At 43.3% G+C, this 19,712-nt stretch overlaps 2 protein-coding genes across 4 annotated transcripts in view; both read right to left on the reverse strand.

Moving 5' to 3' along the window:
* Positions 1–14,103, reverse strand: part of LOC111837750 (receptor tyrosine-protein kinase erbB-2-like) — a 44,620-nt gene extending 30,517 nt beyond the window's left edge. The window contains exon 1 of the mRNA XM_072712719.1: positions 13,869–14,103. Coding sequence (XP_072568820.1) covers positions 13,869–13,941 — 73 coding nt within the window. The 5' untranslated portion in view covers positions 13,942–14,103. The remainder of the gene's footprint in view (positions 1–13,868) is intronic.
* Positions 14,104–15,954: 1,851 nt separating this feature from the next.
* The window catches only part of pgap3 (post-GPI attachment to proteins phospholipase 3), a 33,124-nt gene continuing 29,366 nt past the window's right edge, over positions 15,955–19,712 (reverse strand). For all 3 annotated transcript variants that reach the window (XM_023800064.2, XM_072712727.1, XM_023800063.2), the window contains 2 exons: positions 18,609–18,813; positions 15,955–18,153 (listed from right to left, as the gene is read on the reverse strand). In XM_023800064.2, the coding sequence (XP_023655832.1) occupies positions 18,090–18,153; positions 18,609–18,813 (269 nt within the window). In that variant the 3' untranslated portion in view covers positions 15,955–18,089. The remainder of the gene's footprint in view (positions 18,154–18,608; positions 18,814–19,712) is intronic.

A 19,712-nucleotide genomic window follows, 5' to 3' on the forward strand; every position in this document is an offset into this window, starting at 1 on the left:
GCTGGTTAGCATGCCACAAGGGGATTCCATCGTTTTCTTGGGGGACTTCAACGCTCACGTGGGCAATGACAGTGTGACCTGGAGGGGGGTGATTGGGAGGAATGGCCTCCCTGATCTGAACCCGAGTGGTGTTCTGTTATTGTGCAATGCATGATTTATCCATAACGAACGCCATGTTCGAGCATAAGGGTGTCTGTTCGTACCATGTCCTTAAGTGGACATGGTACGAACATGCCCGGGGCTAAAGGTCGATGATCGATTTCATAATCGTATCATCTGATCTACAGCCTTCCGTCTCGGACACTCGGGTAAAGAAAGGGGCAGAGCTGACAACTGATCACCACCTGGTGGTGAGTTGGCTCAGGTGGCAGGGGAGGAAGCCGGTCAGACCTGGTAGGCCCAAGCGCATAGTGAGGGTCTGCTGGGAACGTCTGGCAGAGGCTCCTGTTCGCCGGAGCTTTAACTCGCACCTCCAGCAGAATTCCAACTGCATACTGGGGGAGGTTGGGTACATCGAGTCTGAATGGACACTGTTCCGGACCTCCATTGTGGAAGCGGCTGTACGGAGCTGTGGCTGCAGGGTGGTCAGTGCCAGTCGTGGTAGTAACTCCAGTACCCAATGGTGGACACCAGAGGTGAGGGGGGCTGTCAAGCTGAAGAAGGAGGCTTACGGGGAATTATTAGCCCGGGGGTTTCCAGAGGCAGCTGACGGGTACTGGCAGGCCAGGCGGAACGTGGCTCGGCTGGTCGCAGAAGCAAAAATCCGGGCGTGGGAATAGTTTGGTGAGGCCATGGAAAGTGACTTTCAGTCGGCCTCAAAAAGGTTCTGGCAAACCATCCAGAATATCAGGGGGGGTATTTTTATTTGGTTTACGTTAAAAACAATATTGGAAATAAGACTGGAAAGCATTGGCGGAGCGGGGGGGTGGCTTACTGGGCTTAAGCCCGGGTTGTTGTTTCAGAAGCCCAGGGTCTTTTGGAGTGTAATTTATTTCATAGTTAGATGCCTGACTGACAACTGTATAAAACAAAAACTACACACAATATTCGAAGCACATAGCGCACAGTCGTAAATTCCCCATAATTTTGGTATGATCCGAGCTCAGGCACTAGGCGACTGAGCACAGCACTTACGCATGTGAGCGAGGGGGGAGAAGCTGCTGCCTGCGAATTTGCTGTAGGAGAAGTGCAGACAGGCAGACAGAGGAGAGCTTAAGTTTGACCAGGTACCAAAGCAAATCATTCGTACTGTACAAATAGCTAATGTAAATATGACGCTGACAAAAGATTGATATCAAACTGATCACTTGACCCATATTACATTACTTGCTCTTCGAGTGAATCAAGAAATGGCGAAATGAAAAGCCGAACAACAATGCTGTTTTTTTAGAGAGTCTTAGGTTACATGTGTGTTTATTTCATATTTTCAGTTGTTACCCTCCAAGGCTAAATAAAGCACTCTAAATCGGTTTCAGTTATGTACTGGTGTACACAACAATGGACATAAGGGGCTTCTTTCACAGAAAAAAACTTATTTTATATATTATGCTTTGTATGTTGTTCAATATATTTCTATGCAAAAAAAGAGGAATTTCAATACACAGCAGTATATTCACAGTTGAAACCAAATATTTACATACACTTTAGGGAAAAAACATAAAAACATTTTTTTTACTGTTAAACATCAATTTAGAGTAAACTTTTTTGTTTTATATAAATAAATATTGAAATATCTTTTGAATTAGTTAAATGTCAGAATAAAGAGAGAGAGAGAGAGATGTCTATTTTTTATCACTTTCATCAAATTTAGGAGTATATATACACTAAGTTTAGTGTCTTTAATTAATAAGAAAACTCCAGACGATTCCATTCTGAGCTTAAGAAGCTTCTGATAGGTTAGTAGAGTCACAGCCTAATAAATCTTCAACTTCACAGCATGTTTTTCAGTCATTTCTAACCCCGACCCCCCCTCAATCCCACATGCATACTACCCTTTGGGGCTAAGCCCCGGGTGTATAAAATGTCTGACTCCGCCTCTGCTGGAAAGAAGTTTTTGTTTAGGACTATTGCTTTGCAATACTTTTTATAATATGGATATGTTTATGTTAATTCAACTGTGGTTGACTGTTGTGGGTCTATTTGCACTTTTTTATAAGCTGCTCTTCTTTGTTATTAAAAGTTGTTCAGGTGGTGTGATTTAATTTGACTTGTGTGCACGAAAACTGTTCTGGATGTTTATGTTAATTTAATTCTGTTTGACTGTTGTATTTGCACTTTTTTATAAACTGCTATTTGTTGCTAATAAAAGTTGTTAATATTGTTCTGCATATAATTTTGTTATTGTTTCAGTATTAGTGTTTGGTGTTCAGTTTCTGAACGGTTTAGGCACAAGCCAACAGTTTGGTGACGCTGTCTGAGCCTTACGTCACAATTTTTTTATTATTCACGGTAATACCGTATACCGAGGTAAAATAGGGAGGTTTGACGGTATCAAAATTTGGATACCGCCCAAGCCTAGTACATGCACATATTCATATTGAACATTGTGCTGCAGTTACAGTATGACAAACCTCGCTGACAGCTGGATATCTTGGTTTGATTCGCAAAACACACACGTGTTCAGTGATGGATTAACGAGTTCAGGGGCCCCAAGGCTATAAAACTATAAAATAATTTCTACACAGTCTAAGAGAATGTGATGCTGTATCAAATGAGAGAACAACAGAACAACAAACCTGCAAGCATACACTTTCACATAAGTCATATGCAGCAAAAAGAGGGTAACAGACACCGTATAAAAAAACGCATCTCAATATCAGTAACCTAAAAACATTACACTCTGATCCAGTACTTGTCAACTGCATCCACAATGTACTCTCAAAACACATATACCATTGATAGCATAGACCACAGATAACTTAAGAAAGGAATATTCCAAAATAGTATAAAACAAGTTTTTACTATTAGAATGTTTTCCTCCTAGCTTTCTTGGCATAAAACCTATTGATCAGGCTCATAAAGTCTGTAGAAAATAGTCTACGTTTACACATACGAGAAAATATATAATGGTATAAAAAGAATTCGGTCTCCCCGTTCCATTTTAACCAATCACTAACTCGCAAACAAATAAACGATCAATAAAGGCTCCTGGACAACTATAGGCCCTGAGGCTTGAGCCTAGGCAAGTCTGTGCATTAACCCACCCCTTGAAGCTTTTTTTCCCATTTAGCTTCCTAAGAGGTTACATTCGGTGAAGTAAACATCAGACACAAACTTCTTCACTCTTTCTAGCAGAGTCCGTTGTTTTTTAAGCACCTGCTATAAGGGTAATTTCTGAGTAGGTCGTTTACAATAAAATGTAATCATATGAAATTTAAGCATATAAAGTGGGTTGGGTAGCAGGTCAGGCATCATATTGTCTTTATTAATATTAGCGGTTGAGTAACAGTCAGTTAAACTGCGCACATTGTGCATCACCGTAGCTGCATGCATGACTTCCCATCAATCACTTGATGTCAAAAATATACAGTCATTGACAAAAGTCTTGTCACATAAGGACATAGTAACTTAAAAAGGCATATAACTTTATTTCTAATCAATCAACTGTTACGATAAATGGATCAATTTAATGCCAAGGACTTTCACATTAATAACTGGGTGCAAAATGAAACAGTCAAAAAGTGTCCTGATGTTCACAGCTTGTTAAAGTCCATGGCAGTCTTGTCATGTCTTTTAATGATTCAACCAATCACAAATTAGAGGTTCACCTGTGACAAATACTGTAATTAACATAATCCCAGGTGTGTATAAAAAGATCCCCAGCACACCAGACCTTCACTTGAAGTGCAACCTGACTTCTGACAACATGCCAAAGATTCAACCACAGACCAAGTCTGCTGAGGTGTCAGACGTCATTAATGTATCCAAACATCAAGTGGAGAGGATTAAAAAAATATATGAAGAAACTGGTGATGTTCATGACAAGCCCAGGTCAGGCAGACCACGTAAGACAACTCTTCGAGAGGACCGTTTGTTGCTTCGAAAGTACAGGGCCAACCCTTTTTCAACTGCAGTAGAGCGACATCAGAACTGGTCACCAGAAACCGCTGTGTCTACAAGAACAGTTTCTCGAATTCTTGCACGCAGTGGTCTCCATGGCCGAATTAGTGCACAGAAACCAGCATTAATGAGAACACAACAAAAAAAGTGTGTGGAATTTGCCAAGGGCCACAGCTTGCAGGAAGGATGGACAGTGGCAAAGTGGCAGAAGGTTGATTTTTCTGATGAATCATCCATTGAACTGCATACCAAATGCTGCAAATACTGTAGGAGACCTGTTGGAACCCGCATGGACCCAAGATTCACCCAGAAAACAGTCAAGTTTGGTGGAGGAAAAATGGTTTGGGGTTACATCCAGTATGGGGGTGTTCGAGAGATCTGCAGAATGGATGGCAGCATCAACAGCCTGAAGTATCAAGACATTCTTGCTGCCCATTACATTCCAAACCATAAGAGGGGGCAAATTCTGCAGCAGGATAGCGCTCCTTGTCATACTTCAGCCTCCACATTGAAGTTCCTGAAACTGACGAGGATCAAGGTGCTCCAGGATTGGCCAGCCCAGTCACCAGACATGAACATTATTGAGCATGTCTGGGGTAGGATGAAGGAGGAGGCTTGGAAGACAAAACCAAAGAATCTAGACCAACTCTGGGAGTCCTGCAAGACTGCTTTCTTTGCCATTCCAGATGACTTCATCAACAAGTTATTTCAGTCATTGCCAAGACGTATGGATGCGGTCCTCCAAGCTCATGGAAGTCATACATGTTATTAATTCTTTCTTCCAAGGCACCATGACATTATGTTCTGATGTTAATGTAGCATGTTTGTGTATTCTAAATAAAGTATATGTATAATTTCTACATTATTTTTGTATATGACAAGACTTTTGTCCAGGCAAAAGTTGACCTTTCTGTCCTAATTACATGACAAAACTCAATGAATGATGAAAAACTTTATTTTGGTATAATAAGCATAATCTAGAGGGCTTTGCCTTTCTTATAAGCCATTTCTGATTCCAACTGATTAACTACAGGTCAAGTTATTATTTGTTGTTCCTACAACTTGGTTAAGTGACAAGACTTTTGTCAGGCACTGTATACTTTTAATTTTTCCACATTTAATCGACAATGTTGTGAAATGTTTAAACGCATTTTGATGTATCAGAAATTGTCTATATTTTTAAATAATAATTAAAAAAAACTCTGAAAAACCAAAAAAATTGAGACCACCTGCAGAACAGCCCAGAACAGCACAGGAGCAGGCTAAGAGCAGTATGCACCTTAAAGGTCACTGGTTCGCCACGCCAGACACTGAACAATCAATTCTACTGTCTAGCTGTGTTACCTAATTAGTTCCGATTGACGTATGCTAAAGTGATGCCAAAGACCAGCCAGATTTCACTCTGCATGCTGATGATGTGGTTCACAGCTAGCCACAGAGAGGGGCGACAGTACACACTTTACCAAAAAAAAAGACAGACAAAAATGTTAAATTGTTTAAATGATTAAGGCTAGCATAATTTGCATAAAACTTTGATTCTTCTTTAGTTCTTCTCATGGGAGTAAATTAAAGTTAAATGGCAAAGCTCAGGTATCAGGTAGGAAATTGTCACGCATCTGCTATGATGTTAAACTATAACACTAAAACATGCCACAAGACTACTTCCAAATACAAAATAAATGCTGTATACTGCAGTCCACAATGGAAATAAGAAATTATACCATGTCTTTGGACATATATGGATTATGGGAAACTTGCACAATAAAATTTGCCAAATGGCAATAAGTTTTGCTAAAACATTTTCACACAAAGGTTAGCATGCTTTGCAAATTAATTGATAATTCTTTTTCAAGATTATCTGGAAGGCTTATATGTTAAAAAAATATGTTTGCAGCTGCATTTTCATCATGGCCGTCAGACTCATTGATAGTGTGCTGCGTTGGTGAGAAATTGAACAAAAAAAAGTGAGGAGGAGAAAAGTGAACTGGTTACCAAAAGACACTCGCCTTTATCTCTATGGAACAATTTTGGATTCCACAGAAACAATATTGAGCAAAACGCAAGCGATTTGTCAGCACTGCTTTGTGTCCTCACAACTCCTGGCAATGCCACAAACTTATTAGACACTATTTGGCTATAGTTTGTTTTCTGCAAATTTTCCTATCTTGCTTTATAAATATCGTAATATCATATTTATGATATCTGGTATTTTTCCAGTACCATGCAGCCCTACGCATTCTTGTACTGAAGATGTTCTTGAATGTGTATTTACTTGAATAGATATTTGCTGTGCTGTTCCTTCGGTTTAGAGCTTGGAAGCAGAAACAAAGTTGGAAAGCAATTAATCAGCTTTTGCAAATCCAGTGACTTCTTCAATGCCAATATGTTGTCCAAGCAACCCAAGCATCACCTTTTCACCTGGACATCATAGAAATCAAATACATTACATTGTCAGTGTCAAATAGTGGAAGAGTTGAATTCAAATAACGAAGATATGACCTGAAGGAAATTGTGAAACAGATGAAAAACCAATTAGACATGCTGAATCTGTTTAATAGAGAACAAGAGGAACTGGGCAGAATTCAAAAAAAAAAAAATCATGAGGAATCTGGAATGAGGCTGATCAAAATGAAAGAGCAGGAGCCACAGTGGAAAAGAAAAGAAGTCAAAATCAGAAGACAAAGCACTGAACTGAAAATTCCAGAAAGCTACCAGGAAAGAAAGAAAGAAGAAGTATATTACAATGCTTGCAAAATCATTGAAGAAAGAAATAAACGTAGAAAAACAAGAGATGAAATTTTACAGATAAATGTAAGGTAATCCATGCAGGGAGCGGAAATATAAAGTACAGATATGGGTTCCACTGAAATAAAGGTAGCTGATTACGAGAAAGATCTCGGTGTGTATGTTGATGCTTCCATGTCCCACTCTCGCCAGTGTGGGGAAATAATAAAAAAGGCCAATAGAATGTTGGGTTATATCTCTAGGTGTGTGGAGTTTAAGTCAAGGGAGGTGATGTTACATTTATATAATTCCTTGGTAAGACCCTACCTAGAATATTATGTGCAGGTTTGGTCACTATACCTTAAGAAGGACATTGCTGCCTTAGAAAAGGTGCAACGGAGGGCTACGAGAATGATTCCTGGTCTTAGAGGAATGCCTTATGAGGAGAGGTTAGCTGAGCTGAATCTGTTTAGCCTTGAGCAAAGGAGACTAAGAGGGGACATGATCCAGGTCTATAAGATTCTAACGGGTCTGGATGCTGTTCAGCCAAATGGCTATTTCAATATTAGTTTAAATACTAGAACTCGTGGCCATAAGTGAAAATTAGCGGGAGAACATTTTAAAACAAATCTGAGGAAGCACTTCTTTACACAGCGTGTAGTTAGAGTATGGAATAGTCTTCCTGCTAGTGTAGCGGAAGCTAAAACCTTGGGTTCCTTTAAAGCAGAGCTAGATAAGATTTTAACAACTCTGAGCTATTAGTTAAGTTCCGAATGGCCTCCTCTCGTTTGTAAATTTCTTATGTTCTTATTTACGTATTTGAACTTTGGTGGTGGTGAAGGCTTTTAAGAATACCACAGACCACATGGGAAACAAAGTGATTACCTGATTAAATCCTGCCCCCATTTTAACTTTGAAAAATGTTTGTAGCTAACACTTTTGTCCAAAGCGACATAGAGGTGAAGAAAGCTTAAGGCGAGAGAGCAGGGTCACACAGCATCCAGCACTTTCTGGAGCAGTTAGGGTTTAGGGCCTTCTTCAAGGGCCCAATGGCAATATGATTACTCTGCCAACTATGGGACTTGACCCATGATTGTGTGGACTAGGACGGATTTCAAATCCAGCGAGCTATACACCATCTAAACTTTCAATCAAATTACAAATGAACTAAATGAAATCTTCTTTTGGCAAAACCCTGGTTTAGCGAAAACCATTAGAAACATTGGTGAGGTAAAAGAGGATGAGGACAAACAGCAGCAACATGGGTGGATTCCATCATGACAATGAATACGCTATTGGGATGCCGGAATAACCACACTGAAGGCAGAATATTTTGGAATGCTGTCTAGATGGTTACCAGGAGACCTCAGTACGGGTGTAAAGCTGCATCCGTGGTCTTGTGTTCACATACACACATGGACAAAATTGTTGGTAGTTTCAATCAATGAAAGAAAACAAAATATTAAGTTAGGGGTACCATCATTTTTGTCCAGGCTTGTTCCAAGAGTTTATTTTTTTAAATAATTCTGTTGAAGCAGAGCGCAGCATGAGGGAGAGACAACGCTCTTCCTGGGTGCCTGCTCCCTAATGCCCGTGTGGGAGGACGCCTTTCTCATCGGTGAGCCCCTTGTAGAAGAAGAGCTGCCTCCTTTGGAGACCAGTGATAACCGGCCGGAGCGCTTTCCCCGAAGAGGGATCAGCGCCATAAGAGACGCAAGTCCCCTCCGGGTCCCGAGAGCCCTTAAAGGGGCAGCGCCAACGCGCTCGGCACCCCTCCCGCCTGCTGCTGCTGCAGCCGCTCTGCCCGCAGCAACGCCTGCTGCTGCTGCCGCCGCTCTGCCCGCGGCACCGCCTGCTGCTGCTGCCGCCACTCTGCCCGCGGCACAGCCTGCTGCTGTTGCGGCCGCGCTGCCAGCGGCACTGCCTGACCCGCCTGTCCTGCCTGACTCGCTTGTCCTGCCTGCAGTCCCTGCAGCTGCCACCACTCTGCCTGCGACACTGCCTGAGGTGGCCGCGGAGGCGCCCCCTGCTGGCCGCGTGATGGCGGCGCCCGCTGCGGCGCCCCCTGCTGGCCGCGTGATGGCGGCGCCCCCTGCTGGCCACGTGACGGCGGCGCCCGCCGAGGCGCTCCCTTCTGAACTGCCTGTCTCGCCTGTCCTGCCGGCACCTGAACTGCCTGTCTCGCCTGTCCTGCCGGCGCCTGATCTGCCTGTCTCGCCTGTCCTACCGGCGCCTGAACTGACTGAGGTGGCCGCGGTTGCGCCCCCTGCTGGCCGTGTGATGGTGGTGCCCGCTGTGGCGCCCCCTGCTGGCCGCGTGATGGCGGCGCCCACCAGGGCGCCCCCTGCTGGCCGCACGCCAGCGGCATCCGCCGAGGCGCACCCTGGCGGTCACGTGATGACGGCGCCCGCCGAGGCGCCCCCTGCTGACCACGTGACGGAGGCGCCCGCCACGGCGCCCCCTGTTGGCCAAGTCATGGCGGCCCTGCCTGAGGCCACCTCTCCCGTCCTGCCCGCGGCCCTGCCTGAGGCCGCCTCTCCCGTCCTGCCCGCGGCCCCGCCTGCGACCACACCCGCATTAGAGGCCTTGACTCCCTCGCCCTTACCCCGGCAAGGCCAACGCCCCCCAGGACCCCGCCTGTCAGTGTCCCGTAAGGGACGGGGACACAGGTGTCGGGCCTGGGTCCCGCCCGCCCTGCCCCCTAGCTCGCCCGTTCGGCCCCTGGCTGTGGCTCGGTGGCTGCCTGCGGGTCCTGCACCTCGGGGTCGGCGGTCTCCGCCGGGTCCCCCCCTGGATCCTCGGTGCCGGTCCTCGGTCCCGCATCCGGCTCCGTGTCGGCCGCCTCCGGGCCCCCCTGCTCCGGCTGAGCGTCTGACGGCGCCTTCGCCGGCTCCGGCTGCGCCTCCGCCTCCGCCTGCCGTGGCTTCCCCCTCCTGCTCCCTCCGTGTCCCCTCCGTCACTCCCTCGTCCCGTTCCCTTGGCCCCTGGGTGGTCCCCTTCTGTTCCCTTCTCCCTCTCGCCTGCGGCCCCTCCGGCCGCTGCCCGTCGCCCGCCTGGGTTCCTTCGGGCTTCCCTTCCTCCTCCTCCCTTTCCCTTTCTGCCTCCTGTCTCTACTCCTCCGCCCTCTGTGTCTCCTTTGTTCTCCCCTGGCCCCTTCGTGTCGCCTGTGGGTGTTCCTTCTGTGCCCTCCGTGTCTCCCTTCCTGGTCTGTCTGTCCGCGTTCCCCGTACTTTGTCAGGTCCTGTCCTTCTTCTCATACCTGTTTCTGTTTTGTGTCTCGGTCCTGTTTCCCTGGTCTCGTTGATGGTTTTGTTCTTGTTTTTCAGGTCCTGTTCCCTCATCCCGTCCCGTCCGTCGCCTCCTCTCGGGCGCGCCCGGTGTGCGCGCCTTTGGGGGGGGGGGTTATGTCATGCCCGGCTTCGTACGATCCTAGTGTGTGCCACGCCCCCTCATTATCCACGTGTGCTTCCCCGATTGTGCCCAGCTGTTTCCTGTTTCTTTTGCCTTGTCCTGTGTATATGAGTTCGCGTCTCCCTCAGGTTCCCAGACTTGTCATTGTATTGTCATGTGTTGTTCCACGTCTGCTAGTCCTAGTACGATTAAACCCTGTTTTGTCCGACTTCACGGCTCAGCTCGCCTGCTTTCCTGCTCGCCCGCCCGCCAGTCGTGACAATATTGTGATATTAGGATTTTAAAAAATCTAATTAGTTCAAGTCGTCTAATTAATGGAAGTCATCATTAATAAAGTGGACAGTCAGGCTTACGTAGGGCTCCGTTGTTCGGCTAGACCACAAATCCATTGTAGCTGCATAATATTGTACCGCTGAAAGTTCCGTTTCAACTTCTGCCTTGCATTTCTTGTACAGCTCCGGGATGGCAATTTGTGAAAAATAGGTCCTTGACGGTATTATATACCACTTTTCAAGCGACCGGATCATGTTTTTAAAACCCTCTTTGCTGACTCTGTTAATTGGTACCATGTCTTTTGCAAGATGGAAAGTTATCATATCGGTTGGAACCTCACATATGGTGTAACACAGGCAAAAGCATTTGAAATAGTTTTTTCCTTGGGAGGGTAATCAAATTTTGCTTCGCACAGATCATACAGGGCTTTGTGTTGCTAATTTAAATGATCAAACAAATTAGTTATGTTTCCCTGTGTTGTGGCAAAAACTGCAAGGCACTGTCGACAAATGAACAAATGACCTGTTTTTGGTCTATGTCATGTTTTCTGTAGCCGAAATAATTCTACGCAGCATTTATTTTTGCAACAAAATCTTCATTTTTTTCGGTGTTTTCTGTAGTGAAATGACGACGAGAGGGAGCAAGTTGATGAAGAATGTTTGTGGTTGGTGGTTCGTTCTGTGATCAACATGTTTGTTAGCTGAGCGTGCAAAGCTGCGTGTAGGCTCCATATCAAAAAACCTTTAAATTGACCTAAATTACATTAGACAGTCTTTTGAGGATTGTTTAAGAATAAGAACAGTGTGACATTTGTTAGTTTAGCAAAAACACCAAAAGCGTTGTCCGCGCCGCTTAATTTAATCGGTGTTACTTGACATTGCACATCCTGCGATGTGACTATTGCACGTGCGTACATCGTGATGACGATGCTAAAGTGATATATCGTGCTGCCCTAGTAGCAACCAGCAACATGTTTGTAATTCATTAGTAAACGTGAGTCGCAGGTTCATATTTCATTTTCCATCCATATAAAGACCGATATAAGCCTAATGTCATTCCACTAATAAGCTTTGAAAATTTCATCAATGGCTCCCAGTGGTGAAAAAATAATTACACCATTCCAATGTTTACATTCACCTCAGCCCAGACAATCTATTTGCACCTTATAATAGCACATTCCGGAGGCGGCATGGTTGTGCAGTGGTTAGCACTGTCACCTGGGACTTGGGTTCGAGTTTCCAACAAGGATCCATATGTGTGGAGTTTGCATGTTCTCCATGTGGGTTTCCTCTGGGTACTCCAGTTTCCCCCTATAATCCAAAAACACTGGACCCCTTGGATTTTCATTGGATTTCATTGGATTTTCGAAATTACCCGTAGGTGTGCATATGTGGTTTGTGAGTGTGCCCTGTGATGGGTTGGCATCCCATCCTGGGTTGTTCCCTGCCTTGCGCCCATGGCCTCTGGGATAGGCTCTGGACCCCCCGTGACCCTGAATAGGATAAGCGGTTTCAGAAAATGGATGCGATGGAACAGCACATTTCTTGTTATGTACATTATGCACTATATGTAGGGATGCACACTGTTTGTATTATACATGTGCTAATTTTCTGCTTTGTACTAAAATGAATCTAAATTTGCACACTTGTGCTTATCACGTACCTTGCATTTATGCCTCTTTGTTGTGTACAGGCTGACCACCTAATCCATGTCTGAGGGGACTATGAGCTACTTCAGGTTTCACAAACTACTTTAAAACTGAAAGGCTCCTGTGCTTGACTAGTTAGTTCAGTTCTTGTGCTTTTACTGGTTTGTATCCTTGATTGAAAGACTCATTCAGCCGTTTCACATTAACATTAGTGACACATGCATGATTATAGGACACTGACCAACCAGCACACAGCAAGAACTGAATGTTAAAGTGAAATCCAGGTCTTTTTAATTAAAATCTGTAGTTTGCAATCCCCATCCTAGCCCATAGTGTCCCCCCTGACATGGATTAGATGTCACCCTAATTGTATTTGCATTTGTTGTTAACCATCTATTCTCATTGTGCCTCTAACTGTAACAAGCCGTGCCAGAACAAATTTCCACTGGCCTTAGTTATGTGGCAATAAAGATTCTGAGATAGATTTTGATTCCGAAAAGGTTTGAATTTAGGTTTTCAAAATATGATAGAAATTAAAGACTTCCGATACATCATATCATTCCTTCAATGATCATAATCAAATCATATCACCTTGGATCCAACGATTAATACCCTTACTCGACAGTAAGTTCATTACACATAATAATAATTATCCTTTTGCTTGTCATGGTGGAATTCAATTCAAGTAATGTGTATTTTGTTGTAATCAGTAACACATCTGGATATTCATTCGCTGTCTTCAGCTATACAAATTGCCAGTACAATTTGAGAGATTTTTCAGTACATCCTCTCATGCTTTCTACCTGCTCCCTGTGTTCCGATAACACCAAAGATTCATGGAAGAAACAATGTTATTTTTAGTATTAAACAATATAAATCAGAAAATATATACTTGATTGTATAAGCAGGTAAAAATCACTGAGTAGGCCTACATATAGGGCCAATTATACATAATTTAATTATCTAGTAGTGGTTTTTAAACATTATGTAATATATTAAAACATCATTCATTTTAACGATATTAACTATACAGAACACAGTAATGACTGCTCACCTGCAAGAAAACACAACGTGCTGAACATGTTAATTATGTTAACATGCATGACAAGTTCACCGCTCCTTTCCACAAGAAAGGATGCTGTTAGTCGTAATAGACATTAAGGAACAAGTTGAAAGAAACAGAGAGAGAAAGAGAGGGGGGGGGAAAGAAAGGCAGAGAAAGGAAAAGAGATAAAAGAGACACGAGTGAAAGGCATCACATCTGGAGTTTTAGTGTTTCCCCCGGCCAGGAACATATCTCATTTAGCGGCTGGATTCGCGCTGGATGTCGCCAGTGAAAGTTGCAGAGCCGGTTTTTACATTTTTTAAGTGCTCAGCGCTTACGTGCCATTTCCACGTTGTACTCCAATTATGCCGAATAATGCTTAAGAACCGATTTGGCAAATAATAGTGCCCCATGTAGAAAATAATAATGTTATAATTATATCATGTTAAGTTTTAAAGGACTGTGGACACGCCGTACGATAGGTCATCGGTCATAACGTTCAGTACACCGCTAGAGAGGGCAGGATTAACATGAACAAGAATGTGAACTGCTGTTGTCTGACACAATGCCCACGTTTTTTGCGATCGAAACACGCTTTTTATAAGTCACGTTAAGTCCGCTTCGCTCGTCTTTTGTAGCGCCGCTTTGCCCTTCCGTAGTGTCATTCCTGCTCATGCCGTTTCGGAAAAGTTAGGAATAATGACTCACCTTCCCTGGCTGATGTGCTTGTCGCTGATATGAGCACGACCCCGAGTAACAGCGAAGACCAGGTCGCCTCCATTGATAACGCCGCAAATCACTGCTCCATAGTCGGCAAGAAAGTTGCTTTTTCGGCTGCCCGGCGTGGTGCTTCGTGCGGAATCGAATGCTACGGCTTTCGCCCCTGGGTCGGCGCGGAGACGCGCAGCGCGCTGCCGTGAGAGCCTGGATGGGGAGTGGCGGTGACGGGGCCGGTAGATACAGTAGTTTAGTCAGTTTAGTAACTTAAATCAGGGAGCGCCGCTGCTACTCATAAACCGGTGAGGGGTTTACAGGATGTCCGGCAGACCTGAGCAAAAGCCGGCCGCCGAACTATTAAAATTAAAAAAAAATCATTAAAATACATGTAACTATTTTAAAGTTTTATGTTCAAATCTATAAAGATCAATAGATTTTTGCCCACAAATCTTTCTTTTATTTCTTTTATATTCAATATATAAGTAAAATGAACTGGTTCTATTGATTTCTGCATGCATTTTCAAAAAAGTAAAATCATGTCTGCTATTGTAGCTTTAATCGGACCTGAAAGTAATCATGAAAAATAGACCCTGCTGACTTGGCACATTTTGGATTTGGCCCTCCACAGAAAATAATTGCCCAGGTCCTGTCTATGAGCTGCACTGTTTAACTGGTCAAATCAATCATATAATTTAAAATGCAACTGTCAAAATATTTTGTTATGATTGTATTTGTTTGATATACAGTATGCATTGGTTACCTTATAACACAGTGCCAGCATATTCCGTTTCATGGATGTGAAGAAGTACAAACGATGGTAAGGAGCAGGGAGTCACAGGTAAACATGAAAATGGAGAAATATGGAGCAATGATACTACCAGACCTGATGGAAATTCAAAATGTATGGGTAGTTCTCGCGAGTATAATCTGTTCTGATGTAAATCATTTGCAAAGGAATCTTCGTCATTTCCCCCTGAAGCTACCAATTAGATGCCCCGTACCTCCGTAAGCCACCTTAATCCAAAGTCTCAAGATGAACTAATTTTATGTTTGTTTGTTTGTTGTTGTTTAGCTGTTTGACAGAAAGCAGGGTGGGCCAGCATTCCTGGAGCAGTTGGGGTTAAGGGCCTTGCTCAAGAGCCCAGCAGTGATATTACTCTACCTGCCAGAGTATTCACACCCACAGCCTTTGGAGCACAAGCAGAGCTGCACTGTACCACTGGGGTTAGCCAGCTGACATGGACCCCCAGAGGTTTTATTTTCCCCCTACTTGGGAGTTTTTGGTAACTCTCTTCTGTTGTCATCTGGCTTTTTTGCTTTGTTTCTTTGCTTCCCTTTTCCCTGTTTTTGAGTTGTTGTTTACAAATGATGCAGGAAGATATTACACCCATTCAAAGCACCTTGGAGTAACTTGGTTGTGAAAGCCACATATAAAAATAAATGTAAGATCCATGTTGATTTATAGAGTGAATGAGGCTCTGAATGCTAAAACAACACACAGAGCAGTAACCATTCATTAGGATTAAATCCATAAGATGAAGATGAGCACAGCACCTGACCTATAGAACAATGGGTAACACTTTACTTGAAGCAGCCTACATAAGGGTGACATGTAACCATCATAAGAATGACATGACACATTATTGATGTTTATGACTGTTGTCATAATGTGTCATTCGGTTTTTGCTGTCATGTCATTCTTATGATGGTTACATGTCACCCTTATGTAGACTGCTTCAAGTAAAGTGTTGCCGAACAATGCAGTAGATCAGCAATTCTGTATCTGTTTACTTTGTGAGGATTGACTCCACAGAAATGTCCCTGCCCTGGTATCAAGATGTTAAACTAGTCTTTGAAACACAAGGTTAACTGAACCAATCATTCCCTCAGAGGACGAAAGAAAGCTTTGTGGTAAACCATTATATGTGAAACTGCTGGCTGAACTGAGCTTAATAGCATCAGAAGAGACATGAATGCACCACTAGTCCAGCATGAAAGTGGAATGGTTAGTTTCTTGTCAGACCTTATTCTGAGTTACTGTGAGTGAACTAGAACAAACTGAAATGTTAGAACCATATGTAATAACAAGACACTTTATTGATTTTTTTTTAAGTTTGATTCACAACCATGTGGTGCCAGATAGGGGGAAAATGCTTTCTGTGAGATGAAATACAGCACACAATGTAAGAGTCAGGGTGCAGCACTGAACCAAAGGAGTCTGGTCATGCTGGCCAACTGTAAAAGAGGAGTAGAGGGGCTGGAGATCCCCAGAATTCCCAAACTGTGGTACCAGAGACAAATCCTTTAGCTGATGTTCTTTAATTTCATCAGTGGTAAGAGGCAAAAAATGACATCATAATAACTGTGACAATGTACCTAAACCTGTAAGAATTACTGTTTGACAGCTTGTTTATATTCACAATTGTAGGTAACAGAGCAGGCCGGGACTCGCTTTAGCCTCTATCAAAGCTTCACAGTATGAGGGATGGTCTTCTGCTCTTCAAGTATGAAAGATCATGAAGTGAATTGAGGGTCAATCAACTGATGTACTTGGTTTTCAAACTCATGAAGCTCATTGCTCCAAATCCACACTCAAACTCAAGGACATACACACGTGCACGCAAACACACACATGCACACTCCCGTACACAAATAAGTGACAAACAATGCTCATGACAGAAGACTAAAGCAAATTATGGAAGCACACACCAGCAGTTAGCTGGAGCTGTCTGTTTGACATTTATAATATACACACACCTTTTAACTTTTTTTTCCTTTATAAAATTACACCAAGAAAAAAGAATGATGCTTAATAACAATATAAAAAAAGAAACATTAACATCTGGCCAAAAGAGAGTCATACCTCCACTATCTCCAGCTGGACAAAAGCACAAGCACAAATGAACCACTTTCCAGAACATGTAAGCTTGAAAGCTGTACATGAGAAAATCCATCCATTCATTTTCTGTACCCGCTTGTCTTCTGCAGGAGCACGGGGTCGAAGTCTATACCGGAAGCTACAGGCGCAAGGCAGGGAATAACCCAGGACAGGGCGCCAACCCATCACAGGGTGCAAGAAAAAAATGAAACTACTGAACAATGTAATGTCGTCATGTGTCAAGACAAAATAGAGAGACATGGACCCAGATTTTTGCCCATTACCCTCAACCTGAGACACACACAGGGTATATACAGAGTATCTACACTAAGAAACTCCCATGCTCCATGGAGTATACCACAGTGCCTTATTCCTTTCCATTTTCCTTCCAATGGTCCTCTTCACCTCCCCTTATTTTACCACTTCAAACTGTTATTTGACTATCTTTCTGCTTACCTTACAAACATGAAAGCAGTCCAAGTAAACAAGAATATGATTCATTGGCAAAGCCACCTCTTTTTGGATACACAAAATCAATCAGCATAATAAAATAAAGTTAAGAACTGATACCATCGTAAATATAAAGCAGCAGTAAAATATTGATATGGGGGGGGGGGGGGGTTAAGACCAATAGAAACTCCGGTGAACACTATAACCTCAGCAAACTTCAAAGGCACCTGATACATTATTCTCTTGTTTGGCACAAAGCATCAAGTATAGTGGATGAAGTTCCTTGTGAGTGGAGCAAAGATGCCACCAATTGGCTAATTTCAGCACTGCAGCTCAAACAAAAAAGGCCATTTTTCAGCAACTATTGTTCACAGCACCCATTGAAAAGCCCAATTTTGTGTTTCCCTTCAAATCCATGTGCATTCGATGTTTACTTCACTGACAAATCACCACAGCAACATACTGGTACTGTGAAATATTAAAACATCTAATCTTAAGATTCAGTAAATGTTTTCATTTGAAACTCTAGATGGCAGCAGAACCAAAGTATATATTGTCAGAGTCAGCGCTCCACCCTTCCTAAAACACACAGAAAGAGCCAGGCTATATGGTTCAGGCATGCCATTTGGGTTGGGACACTGAATTACAGTATGCCTATGGTAAAGCACTTGAACTATCATGTCGAACTGGACCTATTCCTTACAAACAGTGATGATCCATCAGTGAATGCAAAACATAATTATGAATAAATTAATAATAATAAGAAAATGGACCATTTCCCCAGCAAAAACCTACATCCAACAGCTTCATCACACAGCAAAGAACCAGTGGAGTTTCTGATGGAGGCTGAATCACGCCTCATTTTAGTGGGTGCCCCGCTCCTCCTAGTCCAGCTTGACCCCCGCCTTCTCCGTGTTGAGCAGGTGCAGGCTATCGTCTATTAAGAAACTGAAACACAAAGAGGTGCGGGCAGTGGTCACAAAAAGCACACGGGGACGACATGTCAGAGTCACGTGGTTTAACACACTCAAGAGCTTAAATGCCAATCAAGCCGTCAGTAATCGCTTACAAAAGCCAACTGAAGGCTCCTGCTTTGCTTGAAGTGCATCATGTAAATGCTCTGCTGTCATTTAGGCACCACTGCATTCAAAGTATGCAAATTTAACTTAACCCAGCTGTGTGCTGCTGTTCAGATGTGCGACCATCTGAACCATCAGATCAAAGGAAGGCTTGCAGGAGCTTGTAGGGTAACTGGAGCTGGTAAAAGCTGAGATTATGGGGGATGACGGGCTAATTACCAAAAGTACAAATTATAATCCTAACACCAGCAAAATGTGTGTGGCATCCTCCTATTATAGGTCTACCTGCAACAGGAGGATAGGCCACAGGGCAGTGGTCCTGACCTGTAGAAGAGGAAGTGGACGGGCACGGTGCTGAGGTGCCAGACAGCGTGGGCGTCCAGCACCCAGAGCAGGGGGGGGAAGTCCAGCAGTTCCAGTAGGGCCAGGCCGTGCAGCAGCAGCACCACCAGACCGCACTTCCACCAGTAGGGCAGTGTGTGCCGGTTCTGCCAGCACCAGCAGAGCCACCAAAGCAAGTTGATCATGCCTGGGGAGGACACACGTGTGAGGCAGCCATGGGAGCATCTGGCCAATCGTTTCACGGTTCCCTACTAAAACTGCACACACTGATCTATGGGTATCTAGGCCACAAATACTGTATGCTGAGGGGTTAAATGTCAGTTAACACTAAGTAGAAGTACTCATTGTTTGCAGCTGGTTTAGTTTGCAGAAAAACTACCAGACATAAAATTCTGCACATAAATTGCAATTTCTGGATTTGGAAACAAGAATAACAGCACAATTGTATCACAATCATCTTATTAACTAATTACAACTGAGCACAACTGTAACTAACTGCATGGTTTTAAACTAATTCCAACAGAAATGTTGAGTTTCAGCTAGGGCTGTGAATGTCAATGTGTTATCACACACAATTATTTTAAACAGAAGACCATAATTATGTTTAACTGCATTAATGCACAGCCTATTGTAGAGCCTTATTTGATGTCAGGAGAATGCTTTTGTTGAGATCTTAGTATCACATTGTTTACCTGCACCTGTCATGTTATTTGGGCTTTCCAGGTTACCGTAGTCACTTTTCAGATTGGAAGGCCAATATGGACAACTAATGTATGACAACACATCTCATTTGCCATTTATTTACGACTCATGATAAAGTCAGATAACGAAAACAACAAATGTCTTTTAATGACAAAATGAAGTTCTTTGTAAAACTTTTGGTACTTTTCCACTGGTATACAGGAACCAAGAAATACCCAACCCATATCGCATGGCCTGGTTTGGAGAGTAACAGTGAACTAAAACCAAAGAGATGATTATTTATTGTACAGACAGCGTACATCACGATTTACTATGTGCTAAATTCTGCTAGCACATATGTGAGAATTGCACATTTTTTATGTTAGCATCAAATGCTAGCGGATT

The sequence above is a fragment of the Paramormyrops kingsleyae genome, chromosome 5, assembly GCF_048594095.1.
Source record: "Paramormyrops kingsleyae isolate MSU_618 chromosome 5, PKINGS_0.4, whole genome shotgun sequence".
In the NCBI taxonomy this organism is placed as follows: Eukaryota; Metazoa; Chordata; class Actinopteri; order Osteoglossiformes; family Mormyridae; genus Paramormyrops; species Paramormyrops kingsleyae.